This window comes from Nomascus leucogenys, chromosome 12 (genome assembly GCF_006542625.1).
Source record: "Nomascus leucogenys isolate Asia chromosome 12, Asia_NLE_v1, whole genome shotgun sequence".
NCBI classification, from domain to species: domain Eukaryota; kingdom Metazoa; phylum Chordata; class Mammalia; order Primates; family Hylobatidae; genus Nomascus; species Nomascus leucogenys.
The window spans coordinates 5,208,780-5,226,177 of record NC_044392.1 but is presented as its reverse complement, the minus strand read 5'-3'; the positions used below and the strand labels follow the sequence as shown (position 1 = coordinate 5,226,177).

The window sequence follows — 17,398 nt, the reverse complement described above, 5'->3', positions numbered from 1 at the left end:
TCTGGGTTCTGTAAGGCGTCCCGGAAGCTCTCTGGGGCTCATCATGCACTCCTCACCAGCTCCCTAACCTGGATTTCTGTCACTACCACATCAGAAATGCCTGATGCTCATAAGCTGCTGAGGCCATGCGCCAGGCAAATGCCAGGAGGCATTTTAAGAAACCAAAGGCAGGTAGTGGCTAGAGCTGGGGGCGATGGCTCAATCTTTACTGGAATATTCCTGCAAGCTCTCAGGGCCTAGTGGAGCATGACAGCTGGCTCAGTAGTCCGAGGGCCAAGTTTCAACATCTGATACAAATTATGAATGAAATCATGAATCTTTGCTCCTAAGGGCCAGGCTAGTGTCAGGCCCAGTGCTGAAGACAGGCCGGGGGAGCTGTCCTGGGCGGAAAGCACCTGCTCACAGCCTACCACGCTCAGCCACGAAAGATCTGTCCCTGGCGCTGGGGCTCTGGGTGGCAGACCTGAAGCAATCTGTGTTTTGAAGAGTCCTCAGCCTAGCCAGAACCCTATCTTCACTAAAACAGATCTGCCCGACAGTGCTGAAACCGCAGGGCAGCTGCAGGCTGTGCATGCTTGGCTAGCCACTGAGGCTGGACGCTCAGAGAATGTCCCTGGAGTTTGAGGGGAGGCATCTTTCCCCTTTCAATTTTCCTTTCTTCAGAATGGATGCTAGTCTCAGACACTTGGGAACCCATGTGGAAGGATCGCCTGTGCAACAGAGACCCCATCTCTAAAAACATGCTGTGTAAAACTTCCTTGCAGGGAAAGGCTTTCAATTGGTCCCAAGATACAGGAGGAGGCACACGGCACTCAGTCCACCTGGGGCCCCTGTGATGGTGCCCTCCCCACCCAAAGGTTGGTAGTCTGATGACAGAAGGGCCCTCTGGATCCTTCTACAGGGTTCCTGTTCCTGGCCCAGCTGGGCATAGCTCCTGTTTGGGGAAGTCAGGCTCTGAGAACAGAAAAATCTGGCTTTTTCCTACCTGCTGCCTCTGGCAAAGCACTCAGCCCAGCAGCCTGGGCCACTCTGAGTGATCTCTAACCGGAAAAGCCACCAGACCATGCCTGCTGTGCCCTTCCTGGCTGAACACGCAGCCAGCTGGAGTGCCTGGCAACACAGTGGCTCATGGCCTTGAGGCCCCAGCTTCTACAACAGTGCAGCGCAGACAAAGGCACTAGTCTTCAGATATCAGGCTGGCAGGGGAGAATCCATTCAGGGCAGGAGAAACAAGAAACAGTGGTGAGATTTACCAAAAACTGTTTATTGCGACTTCCACTGGAAGCTGTTAATAAGCCACATGGCAGCCAAGAGCCAGGTGTGACCTAGATCAGCTGGATGCAAGTGCCTGTCCCTTCATCCACACAACCTGCTGCTCGGGGACCCTGCTAGGATGCGCTTGCTGGCAGACTGGCTAAAACCCAACAGGGAGAAATTATGCTACTGCTCATCATTTCCACCTCCCCACATCCCATGTCCAAGACAATACAGGAAAATGCCACAAGTACCCCTCCAAAATAAACCCGCCTGGGTCTGTCTGTCCTACTGAGGAGCCGGGAGTGTCCTATGGCTCTGCAGCAAACCAGAGACCCAGTACCAGCGAGGCACCAGTCCCTTGCTCGCTGTTCCAGTGACCTCCCCTGAAGAGACCCCAGCCTAACTGGTGTACTCAGTCAGTTCCACAATGCAGGAAAAGTGGGGAGCCACACTCAAGGAAGCTCAGGGTTTCTGACTGGAGCTGTAGTTGGTCCCAGGGGACCTGGCAGAGCCCCAACAGCTGTAGCCCTCATAAACTCTTCTGGAAGACACGGTGCAGGCTTTGGGCCAGGATGTCTGTCTCCTCATAGCCTTCACAGCTTTGCTGCCAGCTCTCTGGCACCTGATCCATCCCATAGTAGGCACCAGCAATGGCCCCAGCCATGGTGGCAATGGTGTCTGTGTCCCCACCAAGTGAGATGGAATAGATGAGAGTCCTTTGAAGGCTATTAAAGGCAGAAGGGATCTCAGGGTCTGGCTCCATGCAGCGCAGGAAGCAGTAGATGGCGGTGGGTACTGACTCAAAGGCAGCAATGCCATTCCCTGTGGGGAAGCCAGGTTAGAGGGGCTCCATGCATCCCCAGGCCTCCTACCATTTGACACAAGTCAGCACTCTTGGCTTCAAGCAGGCTGTGACTAAGATCTCAGGCTCTACAGTTAGACCTCCTGGGCTCAAATCCTGGCTCCACCACATACTGGCTGCGTGACTGGGAGAGTTACCTAGGGGACCGCTGAGCTTCCTGCTCCCAGATTCAACTCCTTAAGCAGGCATGGAGTAACGTTAGCAACTCTCTGACAGGGCTGTTGTGAGGATGAAGCGAGATCGTGTCTGCGAAGCATTCTGCACAGCGCCCAGTATAGATGCCAGATAAATAAAATCCATTATCAACATTTTTACGACTAGGGGCCAGCTGCCATTTCTGAGGACAATGATCCACAGGCTGACGGTGCTGTAGCTTCAGAGCAAGAAGCACTGAGCTCAACCCTGCCATTGACTCTGTGTGTCACAGCAGCCCAGGGTACAATGTGACAGCAGGCATGACTCCATGCTCCCCTGAGCCCAAGACAGACCCTGAAGGACGACAGAGGGAGAGACGATGCCAGGCAGACCCACTCACCTAGCTCAGACACTACTTCCTCCCTGGTCACCGATGCCTGGTCTAGAAGCTCTCCAATCTTCTTCAGGCGGCTGGAGTACGGACGCTCCTCCATGCCCAACCTGTGGGTTGGGGGAGATTTCAGGGAGGTCAGAGCTAGCAGGGTGGCGGTGCGGGCAGGGGAGGGGGCTGCATGTGAGAACGAGCAGGGATGTGGTCAGGCTGCCAGCCAGGCGCAGGTGCCCTGACAAGAGGTGGGAGAGGGCTGGAGGTGAGCAAGTTGTTTTGTTCTCTGGGACGCTGAGAGCTTGAAATACAGACAAGATAAAGGGGCTTCTGCCCATGCCTCCCTAGGGTCTGCAATTAAGGAAGGAAGGTTTCAGTTTGCGGCAATGCCAGAGGCCCCCTGGATCACCCACATACCCACACCACACACCTCCAGCCCCATACTCACTCCCTGGCATCCAAAACGGACTGGGCATCACCCTCCAGATCCTCCATGTGGCCCAGGAGTTGCTTGAGAAAGTGCTCGCTGGAAGACTCGCCCTGCAAGGCCAGGTGCACAGCCAGGGCCTGCAGGATGGCGCCATTGTAACCCAGGGAGGAGGCGTGTGTCAGCTGGGCTGAGAGCCGGGCAAACTAGGGAGGAAGAGACCTGCTGTCACAGAAGCCCTGCTGCAGAAGAGGAAGGGGTCAGCTCAGAAGCCAGCCCGCCCTGAATACCTTCTGCACATCCTGGACACTGCTATAGGCCAGGGAGATGCCAGCCACCCGCATGGCACCTCCATTGCCATAGGAGCCTTTCCCGTTAAACTGGGCCCGCGCAGGCTCAAAGACATCGCGACATTTGGGGTTCAGGAGCTTCTTGAAGACAGTGACTACTCCAGCACCATAGCCCCTGTCGGGGTCTTTCTTGTACTCCTGAGCAAATCTAGGGAACAGAAGGGGAGACAGAATTGGGATTTACAAGATGCCTCTAAGGGTTGGGAGAGAAGAAATCGAGGCTGGTTTGGAAAAAGAGAAAGCCTCGGGGGCCTAAGGAGACTGCACCAGCAGTGCTGCTGTTTTAGCTTGGGAAGCTGTGCCAGCCAGACACAGGCTCCTGTGGAGGGTGGGGGCACGGACATGCACAGATGTCATTCCTCTGGTCAAGGGGTGCAATAACTTTCCCACCTGGTTTGCCTCAGCCCAGGACCATCCCCCTCACCTGTGAGCCATGTCCACCTCGTCAAAGGCCTCCTTGGCTAGCAGGGACTGCACCAGGGCCCTGGCCATGGCTGTGTCATCTGTGTAGTACAAGGCTTCTGTGGGGAGAGGAGGGAGGATGAGAGCCTCCTGCTCACCTTTGTTGTTTTTTTGGTTTGTTTTTTGCTTTTTTTGGAGACAGAGTCTCGCTCTGTTGCCCAGACGGGAGTGCACTGGTGCAATCACGGCTGCAGTCTTGAACTCCTGGGCTCAAGCTATCCTTCTGCCTCAGCCTCTCAAGTAGCTGGGACTATAGGCATGCATCATCACACCCAGCTACTTTTATTTTTTGTAGAGACAGGGTCTCACTCTGTTGTCCAGACTGGTCTTGAATTCCTGGACTCAAGTGATCCTCCTGCCTTGGCCTCCCAAAGAGCTGGGATTATAGGCATGAGCCACTGTGCCTGGCCCTGCTCACCTTTTATTTTAGTTTATATTATTATTTTTTTGGTACAGGGTCTCACTCTGTCGCCTAGGCTGCAGTGCAGTGGTACGACCATGGCTCACTCCATCTCGACCTTCCAGGCTCAAGGAGCCTCTTGCCCCAGCCTCCTGCGTAGCTGGGAGTACAGGTGCACACCACCACACCTGGCTTTTTTTTTTTTTGTAGAGACGGAGCTTCATCCTGTTGCCAGGCTGGTCTCAAACTTTTGGGCTCAAGTGGCCTCTCCCAAAGCGCTGGGATTACAGTTGTGGCTACGGCACCCAGCCCCTACTCGTGTTTTAGAGTCACCACATCTAAAATGACCTCAAGTCAGTTTCTCACTCCCATTCACTTTCGTGGGCCTGGGAAGCCTTAGGATCCCAGCACTGGGATTTTCAGCAATTCTTTATTCCAAGTAAGTCCTGCTGCTTTCTATTTTATGTATTTATTTATTATCAGCCTACATCATGCTTTGATCTGCTGATTTCTGAATGAAGACTTCCATCCCGTTGTGGCTGCCATCCTTGCAGCTCCAGTCTTTCTGTTTTTGTTTTGTTTTTCTTTTTTATAGACACGAGCTTGCCATGTTGCCCAGGCTAGTCTCGAACTCCTGGACTCAAGCGATGATCCTTCCACCTCAGTCTCCGGAGTAGCTGGGATTACAGGTGTGTGCCACCATACCCAGATTGAAAATGAGTTTCTGGATCCAGATCTCCCCCTACTTCACTTCTCTGTAGCACACCACCAGTGACCAGTGTCTTCATCTTGAAATTATTTTCCTAGGTTTCGTTGATAGCCACTCCTGCTTCTCCTATCAAACTGTTTCCTTCCCTAGCCCCCTCCCTCCCTCCGTCCCTCCCTCTTCATTACCGGTGTTCTCCAGGATTCTGACCATGGCCCTTTCTTCTTGCTATGCTACCTGCTCTCCAAGAAGATTCACCTCCCCTGCTTGACCTCACACCTGCTACCTGAGCCAGGATCTGAGCGCACAAGGGAAGGGAAGTGAGTTTTACAGGCAAGACAGCACATGCAAACGCCTGGCCTAGAGGAATCATGGTGTGAGGAACGAAAGAGCAGAAAGCAAGGCCAAGGTTGGCGGAAGACGAAACTGCAGACGTGTGGGAGGGCCGGACCACGTCGGACACGTTAAGGAATGTGGCTCTGTAGCAAGGGTAATGGGAAATCACAGCAGGGTTTTAGGCGGGGGAGGACGCGGTTAGAGTCAGGCTTCCAAAGCACGCCCTGCGGGGTGGAGAACGGGCTGGTGTTGTACTGACTCTAGAGAACCGGGAAAAACAGGTCAAGTCGGCAAGGGTGGACAGACAGTCCCCGGCTTAGGATGATTCAACTTAAGTTTTTTTCGGCTTTCTGATAACGCTGATACGCATTCATAGGATCCTCGACGTCCGATGGGGCTGCGTCCAGATAAAACGGTCGTCTAAGCTGAAAGCGCACTTTCCACTTCAGGTATTTTCAACTTACGATGGGTTTATCCACACCCTGCACGGTTGAGGCCCCGGTACTGCCACGCCCCGAGCACGGGATGTTCGGGGCGAGACGTCTAAGGCCGGAGATCACACTGGCACTCGCTGAGCTCAAGCTGTCTGCGGGTCATCCGGCTCTGGCCCCCGTGCCCTCGGCAGCCTCATCCCCGCGCACCCCCGACCCGTCGCCCCCGGAGGCTCCGCGCCCCTTCGGCCTCCCTCCCGCACGGCCTCTGACTTGCGCCCGGCCCCGCCCACCTGTCCGCTCACTCCCGGGCGTGCCGGGGTCCGGCTCCAGGCTCTGGACATGACGCAGGACTGACGTCAGGTCGACGGTGTCGTGGGCCTCGTAGAAGGAGCCCACGCAGTCCCCGAGCAGCGCGCCAGCCAGGCAGCCTCGGAAACGCGAGAGGGAGCGGGCCGCGCCAGCCCCTCCACCGGCCGCTGCCGCCATCGCCGCTGCCGCCATCCGCGCGCAGACTGCTCGTCACTTCCGGTGCCACCCTCGCAGTTTCCCTGCTCCCGGCCGGCAGCGCTCTCCGGGGCCTAGAGTCTCCGCTCCGCCGCCAGGCCCACAGCGCCGCCCAGCGGCCCGGAGTCGCGGCGCCGCGCAGTTCCCGCCAGCCTGTGCTTTGAGTCCCGGTTCTTTCCGCTCCTCACCACTGGGCTAACTGGGAGGGAAGGCCACTATGGGGTCCCCGGGGGATGGGCACTGAGCCAGACCATTGGATCACTGCAGGCCACACTGCCTTCCGCAGGCGAGCCCCCCTAACTCCTCACCCCCAGCCGGCCCTCCCCACCGAGGCCGGGACCACCCCCAAGCCCTCCCACCGGGCCCTTGCCCCCTGTAGGCCTCCCTTAAGCATCAGGAGGGCGGACCAGGGGCCAACTGGGACACAGCCAGGTAGAGGCCGCGCTGCTGGAGCCCAGGAGTGCTGACCCAGCCCAGAGAGGGGTGCCCTGAAGGGAGGGAAAGAACTGGATTTGGTACATGGAGTTCGGGGGAATGGTGTTCCCCATCTTTGCTCCTCCATAGACAGGAGGGTGTCCAAGAACCCTCTCCCTGCTGGCTACATACAGTGGGGCAGAGAACAGCCGGCCTGAGATCCTTTGCATTTATTCCATTCATCCTCTCCTCCCCGCTTCCGTTGCCCACCCAACCCTGCCCTCCTCCCGCAGTCCTCCAAGGCTAGGCCAGCTCCAGCTGGCAGCTTTTGAGTGGACTCAGGGTGCTATTTGTGGTACGTGTGAAGGTGTCCACCTCAGGCACGAACTTCTCAGCAGGCACGGTCAGCTTGCGCCGCGTGTCCATACACTTGGTGTCCAGCAGCATGGAGTTGGCCTTGCAGGCAATGTCAGCCTGCAGCCGGGCCAGGTGCTTGGACAGGGCGTCCAGTGCGTCCCTAGGGAAGGACATTGACAACCCCCCAGCCCCCATGAGGCTGGGAGGCCTGGGCTGCGTGCACAGCCTTTAGTCAGGAAGACAGCGCTGCCCAGGGAGCCAGCAGGCAGCAAGAGGCCCCATTGGTGGGCAGCGTCTCACTGCTCCTCCCGCCCACTCCCCAGACGTACTGTGCTTGCGCCAGCTTCTGCTTCAGGGCAGCGACGGTTGCCTCTAGCTGGTGAACCTCGTCGGTGAGGCCGTACTGTGCCTGGAGGCAGAGGGGTTGGGAGTTCCAAGTCAGCCACACTGTCCTTTACCTGAGTGCTGCCCCGTGACAGCAGTGCCCTTGCTCCATCAGAAATATGAGAAAACTTTGGCTAGGGGGCCCGTGCCCCACTGGGACACCGTCTCACCTGGTCCCGGCAGAGTTCCACGTTGGGCCGGTAGGTTCTGGCCTCTAGCCGGGTATGGGACAGCTTCAGGTTCAGGAACTTTCTGCGCAGATCCTCCTCCAGGTGCCGTATGTCCTCCTGCAGCTCAGCGATCTCCTCCAAGGTCTGCAGGGGACAGAGCGACTGGTTTCCACCTGCTGGACTCACATGCGCGCCCGGTCCAGTGCCTCCTGGCGGGGGCTTGCGGCTCCTCATCCCAGGCCGCAGGAAGTCCAGGCCCCGGGAAGTCCAGGCCCCGGGAAGTCCAGGCCCCGGGAGACGCTCACGTTCTTCTCTTGCCACTTGAGCTCACTGTACACTTTCTCCATCTCCCGCAGCCGCTTCCTGAAGGCAAATTCCGTGGCAACTCTCTGGGCTTCAAGCTCGTTGTTGGTCTGAAAGAGAAAACACAGGGCAAGGGGAGGGTCTACACTCAGGGCTGCCTGAGGATATTACTCAAGCGAGGGGCAGGGGGCCACGTGCACAGCAGGGAACAGAAGATAAGGGCTGAGCACACACTGGGACCATCCATTAGCTGTGGGTGGCCCGTCACCTCAGCAATAGTTAGAGCAATGGCCTCCCTCAGCTCTGTGGCCGCCTTCATCTCAGCCTCCGCTCGGTCCTTGTTGAATTGACTGAAGTCGTCCCACTGCTGGAGTGTGGTGGAGCTGCAGGTGGCAGGGAAAATGGGGGTCATGAAGGTGTGGCTTGGGAGGCGAGGAGAAGAGACTGGCTGAAACACTCTTCTTACCCATCAGGGACTCGTGTGGGGTCAACCTTCAGCGAGATGTTTGGGGATCTGAGGTTGAGAGAGAGACAGCCTCTGTCGATCTCTAGTGTCTCCATTTTGCCCCGATGGTCGGAGTTGAGCTGCTGTCGGACTTCCTGCAAGAGGCTGGGGAAAGCGCAGACTCCATCAGGACCATCCCCCAAGGGCCAGAGGCAGGCCTCACCGTACTAAGGGGACACCACAGGAAGAGGAGGCTGGGGTGACCCTTCCCAGCAGAAGACAATGGAGCTTCAGCCGCTGAGACCAAGAGCAGCACAGCAGGATGAAAATGCTGCCCCCACACGTCCTACACACCTGCAGGATGAAAATTGGATGAAAATGCTGACCCCACACGCCCTACACACCCGCAGGATGAAAATCCAGTGAAAATGCTGACCCCACGCGCCCTACACACCCGCAGGATGAAAATCCAGTGAAAATGCTGACCCCACACGCCCTACACACCCGCAGGATGAAAATCCGGTGAAAATGCTGACCCCCATGAGACCTCACACCTGCGGGGTACACGGATGTAGCTGTGCTCACAAAGGCTCGTACACACACACTCACAGGAGCTACTCGGGGTGGTAGCAAATGGGTGTCACCTCTCATGCTTCCAATCAGTGGATACCGGCTGCCCAGGGCAGGGTGGTGAGACGTATTCTAAGCCCATGTCCAGGCAGTGGGAAAAGTGCTACAATTGATTAGTGGTTTCTGTCACAGGCACCAGAGGGCCAAAATGTAACACGAGAGCCAGTTGCTTCTCATCCACAATACCTGTGTTCCACATTGAAGGCACACAGCCTCCAGGGGCGCATGAGCACGCGGATGGCCTGCCTCTCCCTTACCAGAGCTGCTCGAAGGCCTGGCTGACCTTCTGTTGCAAGGCCTTCTTGGTGGCCTCGATGACCTCCGCCTCTTTATGCAGCTCATCTTCCACAGGGTCCTTCACCATATCAATGTCTCGCCGGCTTTCCCGCAGGGTCAGGCACTCAATGGCCACGTCCAGAGGCAGGTTCTTGGCCTGTAGGTTTTGCTCTGCTGACTCCTTCATCTAGAAAAGAGGGCGCAGCCGGGCACAGTGGCTCAGGTCTGTAATCCCAGCACTTTGGGAGGCCGAGTCGGGTGGATCACTTGAGGTCAGGAGTTCAAGAACAGCCTGGCCAAAATGGTGAAACCCCGTCTCTACTAAAAATACAAAAATTAGCTGGGAATGATGGCGCACGCCTGTAGTCCCAGCTACTTTACTCAGGAGGCTGAGGCAGGAGAATCGCTTGAGCCCAGGAGGCGGAGGTTGCAGTGAGCGGCGATCACACCGCTGCACTCCAGTCTGGGCAACAGATCCAGACGCTGCCTCAAAAGAAAAAAAAAAAAAAAATAGAAAAGAAAAGAGGGGGTGGGGGTGCTGGTGGAGTCATCCATGGGGAAGTAGCGCTTGTCCCCACTTTAGCAGGGGGCCAGTGACTCAGATGGACATGTCACTCATGACCCTCCATCAAGGGCTTCTCAACCCAGCTGTGGGGAAGGAGGGGAGGTTTTGGCAGCAGCCCCCAGGCACCCAGTCCTGGCTCCCTGCCTGTGTCAGGGCGTCGATCTCGGCATCTAAATCTATCAGACACTTGTCCAGCATCTCCTTCCACCGGTTGACAGTATCAATCCTCTCCACCAGTCGAGTCCTGTTGTCATGTTCATCCCAAATGGTCTGAGAGAGACAGGGCCACATAAAGAGGGTGTCAAGGGGTTGGGGGCTATCCCTTTGCCCACCCAGCTGAGTTCCCGTCCCCAACCTGGTTGTTGGTCTCGTTGCGGAGCACCCGGGCTTCCTGGCGGATCTGATGGGAAGCCTCTCGCTGCAGCTGGGCATTGGTGGATAGCAGGTAGCTGTTAGTGTGCCAGTCAGGCAGCTGGAAGCGCTGACTTGGCTTGACGTTCAGCGTGGCCATGGCACAGAAACCAGAAGGGTCAGAAACCCCCAGGCCTGTTCACAGACACCACCTGCAGAGGGAAAACACTGCTGCGAGAGACCTTTCAGGAGACCGTCTCCTGGATCACACGCCCCCTGCGCAGGACTTGTTCCTGTCCATGTTGCTCTGAGCCCTGTCCTGCTGGAAGCCTGCTTGGAGACAGCCCTTGCTTTACTCAACTTCGTGTGAAGCATTAACTAAGTTTCCCTCCCTCCTGTCCCCGCGCGGACACAAACCCCTGGACCTTGCAGGTCCTGGAGCAGGTAAAAAGGAATAATAGAGTCCCGGAAGCCTCGAAGTGTGTGTGAAGTGCCAAATGCCTGGGGGGGGGTAGGAGGATGGCAGAAAAAAATAGCACTTAATGCAGTTTCCACACCTGCCCCCAGCCAACCATGCCTCGTTGAGCTTCCTTTCCTGTCTTCCCCAGGCTGCGGGCCAGGCCCCGTGGGGGATCTAAGGGCAGGAGCCCTGTTCTCTCTCCAGGGACGCGTGCCTGGTGGCACTGGGGAGCTGGGGGGAGGCCCCCTCCCCGTCTGGTAGCCGCCACGCCCTCCCGCCCCTCCGCCCTCGCCTACTGTTGGAGGGGGAGGCGGGACGGGGAGGGCCCGGTGGGAGGAGCTGCGGTAGGTCCGGTTCCCCGCCGAACCCCTTTCTTCCCCTCCGCAGGATGATCGCCTTTGGTTTCGATCAGTACCCCGGTCCGGCGCGGAGGAAGGGGTGCCCCCGCTTCCCTAGCTCCCTTACCTCCTTTCCCGCTTCGCTCTCCGCGCCCCCCTCTCTGAGCTCCAGTGTTTGGCACCACTGGTTGCTAGGCAACCACCACTCCCCCCCCGCGGCCAACGCGGCCTGGGCGCTTCGCTTGGCAACCGCGGCGGCGTCGGGCTGCGTCCCCGGAGGCCTTTAGGGTAGGCGAGGGGCGATCGGCGGAGCCTGGGAGAGGTGGGGGGCATCAGGGCAGCGCTTTCACTTGATTTACAAATTAAATGAACATTTGTTGTCTTTTCAGACAGGGTCTCGCTCTGTCGCCCAGGCTGGAGTGCTGTGGCTCAATCTCGGCTCACTGCAGCCTGAACCTCCCGGACTGAAGCGATTCTCCCACCTCAGCCTCCCGAGTTAGCTGGGACCGCAGGCGCGTGCCACCACACCTGGCTAAATTAAAAAAAAAAAAAAATTTTAGTAGAGACAGGGTTTCACCATGTTGCCCGGGCTGGTCTCAAGCTCCTGGCCTCAGGCGATCCACCCATCACGGCCTCTCAAAGTGCTGGGATTACAGATGTGAGCCACTGCCCCGGCCTAAACAATTTTATTTTGATAAAGGAATGCATAGACATGATAGAAAATACGAAACCAGGCGCAGTGGCTCACGCTTGTAATCCCAGCTACTCCAGAGGCCCAGGCGGGAGGACCGCTTCAGGCTAGGAGTTCGAGGTCAGCCTCAGAAACATAGCGGTTGCCAGCAAACGAACAGTACATAGAAAAAGTAGTTTGGGCGCAGCGACTCAGGCCTGCGATCCCAGCACTTTGGGAGGCCGAGACCAGGTGGATCGCTTGAGTCCAGGAGTTGGAGACCAGCCTGGGCAACATGGCGAAACCCCATCTCTACAAAAAATACAAAATTTGGCCAGGCACGGTGGCTCACGCCTGTAATCCCACCACTTTGGGAGGCTGAGGCAGGTGGATTACCTGAGGTCAGGAGTTCGAGACCAGCCTGGCCAACGTAGTAAAGCCCTGTTTCTACTAAAAATACAAAAATTAGCCGGGTGTGGTGGCAGGTGCCTGTAATCCCAGCTACTTGGTAGGCTGAGGCAGGAGAATTGCTTGAGCCTGGAGGCAGAGGTTGCAGTGAGCCGAGATTGTGCCACTGCACTCCAGCCTGGGTGGCAGAGTGAGACTCCATCTCAAAAAATAGATTAATTAATTAAAATTAACATCAGGCGCACTCCCCAGCAGGTCCCCTCCAGCAATGGATGGGTAATTAGTGTTGTTTAGAACACTTCTTCTATTCTGTCTTGCCCAACAACTTTGCCCATCTTGAAGGTCATACAAGGAATGATCGAGGGGTGATAATCATGTTTGGAGAGGGCACAACCCTGAGAGGGGTAACTGGGGTATGAGAAGCAATGCTCTGGTGGCACATGCCTATAATCCCAGCTACTCAGGAGGCTGAGGCAGGAGAATTACTTGACCCTGGGAGGCAGAGTTTGCAGTGAGCTGATACCACGCCCCTGAAGTCCAGCCTGGGGAACGGAACGAGACTCTGTCTCAAAAAACAAAACAAAACAAAACAAAACACAAAAAATCAGAGAAGCAATGCTCAAAATTCAACCATTTCTTTAAAAAAAGAGAGAAGGGAAAAAAAAGAGAGAAGGGAAAAAAAATCATGTCCGTCTTATTGTCTAGTACTGTATTGTCTGGTATTGCCTAGTACTTCTAGGGGTTGGAAAAATATTAACATTTAATCTTCACAACTAATAGGTGAGGTGGGCATTGTCCCCACTTTCTTAGGTAACAAAAGAGACACACTGCTAAAAAGCAGGGAGGGAAACCGAGGCGTTCTGGCCCCACCCAGAGGACACTCTGCTGTGCTCCACACTGCCTCTCGTGGGGTGCTGGGATAGAGAGGAAGACAGGTGTGCAGGCCTGGTCCTGTTCTGAGGGCTCTGCTGAACCGGATCCTATGAGGTGGGTACTGTTACCATCTTCACTTTACAGGCAGGGAGACTGAGGCACAGGCCAGCGAGGACGTGCCCAGGTCACATCACTAACAAGTGGTACAGCCTGGATTGAAACCCAGGCAGTTGGGCCCAGGGGGAAAGAAGTCCCAGAAGGGTCCTTCAGTTGTAAAACGTCATTGGGGGGATGGGAAGAACAGTAGAGAACGAAGGGCTTTGTAGGCAGTTGGGGGATGGGTTGGCTTTTGAGCAGTTTTTGAGCAGTTTGAGGTGTTCACAGTGGATCCAGCTGCTGCCCAGCAGACATTCGGGTTGTTTTTTTTTGTTTTGTTTTATTTGTTTTTGTTTTTTTTTTTGACAGAGTCTTACTCTGTTGCCCAGGCTGGAGTGCAGTGGCATGATCTTGGCTCACTGCAACCTCCCATTCCCGGGTTCAAGCGATTCTCCGGCCTCAGCCTCCCGAGTAACTGGGACTACAGGCATGCGCCACCACACCTGGCTAATTTTTATATTTTTAGTAGAAACGGGGTTTCACCATGTTGGCCAGGCTGGTCTCAAAGTCCTGACCTCAGGTGATCTGCCCAGCTTGGCCTCCCAAAGTACTGGGATTACAGGCGTGAGCCACCACGCCCGGCCTGATTTGTTAATTGCAAGTCTGTCGTTCAGCAAGACTGAAGCCAGAACAGTATTTCCCAAACTCCCTTCCTTACAGAGTATTTTTTTCCACAGGTTATTTTGTAAACTCTAACATATGACTTGTAAACTGGACATGAACAAGAATTTGTGATATAGCCTTTTTACCAGGATTGAAGAAGACAGAAAGAAAAAAATCTTGGACAAATTAATTGCAGGAAGAAATGATCAAATTTTGGCTTACATATTTTGCAACAGTGGCATAACACAAAGAAGTAAGCAAATATGGCAGAAGCGTGGTGGTTTTGGCGTCTACTTTTGGCCGTAGTGGTGGCCCTGCTATTCGTGGCTCCCGGGGTTCCTGCACATCCTTCCCGATGGAAGAAGGTGTTGGCCAAAAAGGTCAGCCAGCTGATGAATTGGACCAAGAAAGACAGAGTGATAAGAATGAGTGACATCATGTTCTATCATTTTGTATTAGATGCACCAAAAAACTATTCTGTTATTGTGATGCTTACTGCTCTCCACGAGCTCAGTTCATGTGTAATGTGCAAAGGCGCTGCCGAAGAATTTCAGATCTTGGCAAATTCCTATCAACGCCCTGGTGCATTCACCACAAAGGTATTTTTTGCAATGGTGGATTATGATGAAAGCCCTGAGGTCTTTGAAGCACTCCAGGTAACGTCAGTTCCGAGTTTCTTCCACTTTTCTGCCCAATGGAAATTTACAACAGATGACATTTATAATTTGAGAGGAAGGGATATTGTTGCTGACCAAATGGCTGAATGGGTAGCAGAAAGAACACATGTCAGCGTCAGAATCAGACAGCCTACAAATTATCATGGTCTCCTCAAGCCGGGGATACTGTTGGCTCTCATTGGTGGACTTGGGTATTTCTTGAAATGGAATAGGAAATCTATTTCTTGCAGAATTTTGTGTGAAGTTTTAACTCTGTGCTTTGTGATTGTGATGACGTCTGGTCAAATGTGGACTTATATAAGAGGAGAACCGTATGTCCAAAGGGACCCTCGCACAGGACATAAATATTATATCAGTAAATTTAGTCAGGCTCAGTTTGCAGCAGAAACATTCATTATTTCCCTGTTTAATATGTGTGTTAGCCTGGGAACGGCGCTGTTAGACAAGGCTGCCACCTCTACGATGAACATCATGAAGAGAAAGATGATGTGTCTGGCTGGTATATGTCTTGTTGCCATTTTCTTCAGTTGGCTGCTTTCCCTCTTTAGATTTAAAGTACCTGACTATCCATACAGCTTTGTCTGGGATTAAAAAGGATCCTACAGATATAGACAATGAAGCAAGAAATTTGAAAAAAAAAAAAAAAAATGTGAAGCAGAAAAATGCAAACTCATAGCTTTTTAAAGTAACTGAGATTTCACCAGAAGAGACCATAAGTGCTTTAAGTGCTTTCAAAATCTGTCAAGTATTATAGTTTGTATCTTCTCTGTTCTTAATTTTTCTCCCCGAGTGTTATAGATTACCTCAAGTCCAATTATTAAAATCTTCAGAGAGTACAACTTTCATCGAATCAGAACAATGTTTAAAAGTACCTTAGTTAATATTAATATTTGGTCAGCTGATCTTATTCTAATATGAAAAATAATCTTTTTTCTTTTGTGTTTTTTTTTTTTTTTTGAGACGGAGTCTCACTCTGTTGCCCAGGCTGCAGTGCAGTGGTGCAATCTCGGCTCACTGCAAGCTCCGCCTCCCAGGTTCACGCCATTCTCCTGCCTCAGCCTCCCGAGCAGCTGGGACTACAGGCGCCCGCCACCACGCCTGGATAATTTTTTGTATTTTTAGTAGAAACGGGGTTTCACCGTGTTAGCCAAGATGGTCTTGATCTCCTGACCTCATGATCTGCCCGCCTCGGCCTCCCAAAGTGCTGGGATTACAGGTGTGAGCCACTGCACCCGGCCAAAAAATAATCTTTTTTCTTTTTCTTTTGAGGCAAGGTCTCCCTCTGCTGCTCAGACTGGAGATCAGTGACACAATCTCAGCTCACTGCAACCTCCACCTCCTGGGTTCAAGCAATTCTCCTGCCTCAGCCTCTTGAGTAGCTGGGACTACAGGAGTGTGCCACTATGCCCAGCTACTTTTTTGTATTTTTAGTAAGGACGGGGTTTTGCCATGTTGGCCAGGCTGGTCTTGAACTCCTGATCTCAAGTGATCCACCCCTCTTGACCTCCCAAAGTGCTGGGATTACAGGCATGAGCCACTGTGCCTGGCCGAAAAATAATATCTCGACAAGGTATTCCCACACCTGGCCACTGAAGATAATTATTATCCCTCTATGGCAGTGTACATTTGCAGTCTGTTTTGTGGGCGGAGAGAGCAGTTGTATTATCTTGTCCCCTGAAGTTTAAATACCTATGTTTAGAGTAAGTACACTTCCAAAGCTCAGAGGCAAATATATACTTCTTAGTACTACTACATATCCGTCTCTCCTATTGGAATACACTAGTATGTTTCTTTCTTTCTTTCTTTTTTTTTTTTTTTGCTGTTCTTTTATCATGCTGTTTTTTGTTTTTTTTTTTCCTTTTTCTTAAGACGGAGTCTCACTCTGTCCCCCAGGCTGGAGTGCAGTGAGTGGCGTGATCTCGGCTCACTGCAACCTCCGCCTCCCAGGTTCAAGTGATTCTCCCATCTCAGCTTCCCAAGTAGCTGGGAATACAAGCGCACACCACCAAGCCCAGCTAATTTTTGTATTTTTAGTAGAGATGGGGTTTCGCCATGTTGGCCCGGCTGGTGTTGAACTCCTGACCTCAGGTGATCTGCCCGCCTCAGCCTCCCAAAGTGCTGGGATTACAGGCGTGAGCCACTGCACCTGGCCCTTTTACTATGCTTCCTGATAGTTGTAGAAATTACAAACCAGTTAAACACCAGATTACAATTTATCTTTGATTATTAACTACCTTTTATCTGGAAAGATTTCAGATATGTTATCTTTCCTTATTTTTCTTTCCTGGGGCCAATCTCTAACAAAATAGTATTTCCTATTTCTGTGTTGGCTTTGTTGACTTGAGGTTGTTTTCCATTTACTTTAAATCTAAGAGAAAAATAGGTATAAAGACAGTTGAAAAGATAAATAATAATTTCATTCACCCATTCTATTTAGGAGCCTGCTAAAATATCAAGTCATTTCCAAAATGCAGAAACACAAAACTGAACACCCTAATAGTTTTTTTGTAATTTTAATAAAATCTGTTCCATTTCAGCCTTTCTTCCCTCTTAGTGGAAAAACAAGGTACAAATTTAAAGATGTTTTCCCCCTTTATCCTCCTTCTGTCATATGTAGATAAAGTCCTAAACATCTTACTAGCATACTTGGCAAATTATAGCAAAGATTTAAGGGAGGATTTTTTTGTTGTTGTTGTTATTTATTTATTGAGATAGAGTCTTACCTGTGGCCCAGGCTGGAGTGCAGCAGTGTGATCTCGGGTCACTGCAACCCCTGCCTTTGCCTTCAAGCGATTCTCCTGCCTCTGCCTCCTGAGTCGCTGGGATTACAGGCGCCTGCCACCACGTGCAGCTAATTTTTGTATTTTTAGTAGAGACGAGGTTTCACCACATTGGCCAAGCTGGTCTCGAACTCCTGACCTTGTGATCCACCCGCCTCGGCCTCCCAAAGTGCTGGGATTATAGGCGTGAGCCATCGTGCTGGCCTGCTGTCATTTATTTATTTATTTATTTTAAGACGAAGTTTCGCTGTTGTCGCCCAGGCTGGAGCGCAATGACACG

At 53.2% G+C, this 17,398-nt stretch overlaps 2 protein-coding genes and 1 pseudogene across 3 annotated transcripts; 1 reads left to right on the top strand and 2 right to left on the bottom strand.

Annotated features, from left to right (window-relative positions):
- Positions 1 to 1,243: 1,243 nt before the first annotated feature.
- Positions 1,244 to 6,307, bottom strand: ADPRHL2 (ADP-ribosylhydrolase like 2). The gene is made up of 6 exons (XM_003273417.2): positions 6,045 to 6,307; positions 3,841 to 3,937; positions 3,357 to 3,564; positions 3,088 to 3,272; positions 2,655 to 2,755; positions 1,244 to 2,079 (listed from the first exon to the last, which is right to left on the bottom strand). The coding sequence occupies exons 1-6, from the start codon at positions 6,253 to 6,255 to the stop codon at positions 1,787 to 1,789; spliced, it is 1,095 nt and encodes a 364-aa protein (XP_003273465.1). The 5' UTR covers positions 6,256 to 6,307; the 3' UTR covers positions 1,244 to 1,786.
- Positions 6,308 to 6,887: 580 nt separating this feature from the next.
- On the bottom strand, positions 6,888 to 11,153 carry TEKT2 (tektin 2). Of its 2 annotated transcripts, none has more exons than XM_003273416.4 (10): positions 11,079 to 11,153; positions 10,158 to 10,365; positions 9,947 to 10,072; positions 9,219 to 9,424; positions 8,353 to 8,496; positions 8,155 to 8,269; positions 7,889 to 7,996; positions 7,584 to 7,727; positions 7,359 to 7,438; positions 6,888 to 7,189 (listed from the first exon to the last, which is right to left on the bottom strand). In XM_003273416.4, exons 2-10 carry the CDS (start codon positions 10,311 to 10,313, stop codon positions 6,976 to 6,978), a joined length of 1,293 nt encoding a protein of 430 aa, XP_003273464.2. In that variant the 5' UTR covers positions 10,314 to 10,365; positions 11,079 to 11,153; the 3' UTR covers positions 6,888 to 6,975. The 2 variants fall into 2 exon arrangements, with proteins under 2 accessions (XP_003273464.2, XP_012366935.2); XM_012511481.2 differs by lacking the exon at positions 11,079 to 11,153 and adding an exon at positions 10,711 to 10,821.
- Positions 11,154 to 14,149: 2,996 nt separating this feature from the next.
- LOC100587195 lies at positions 14,150 to 15,038 on the top strand (annotated as a pseudogene).
- The last annotated feature ends 2,360 nt before the right edge of the window (positions 15,039 to 17,398 follow it).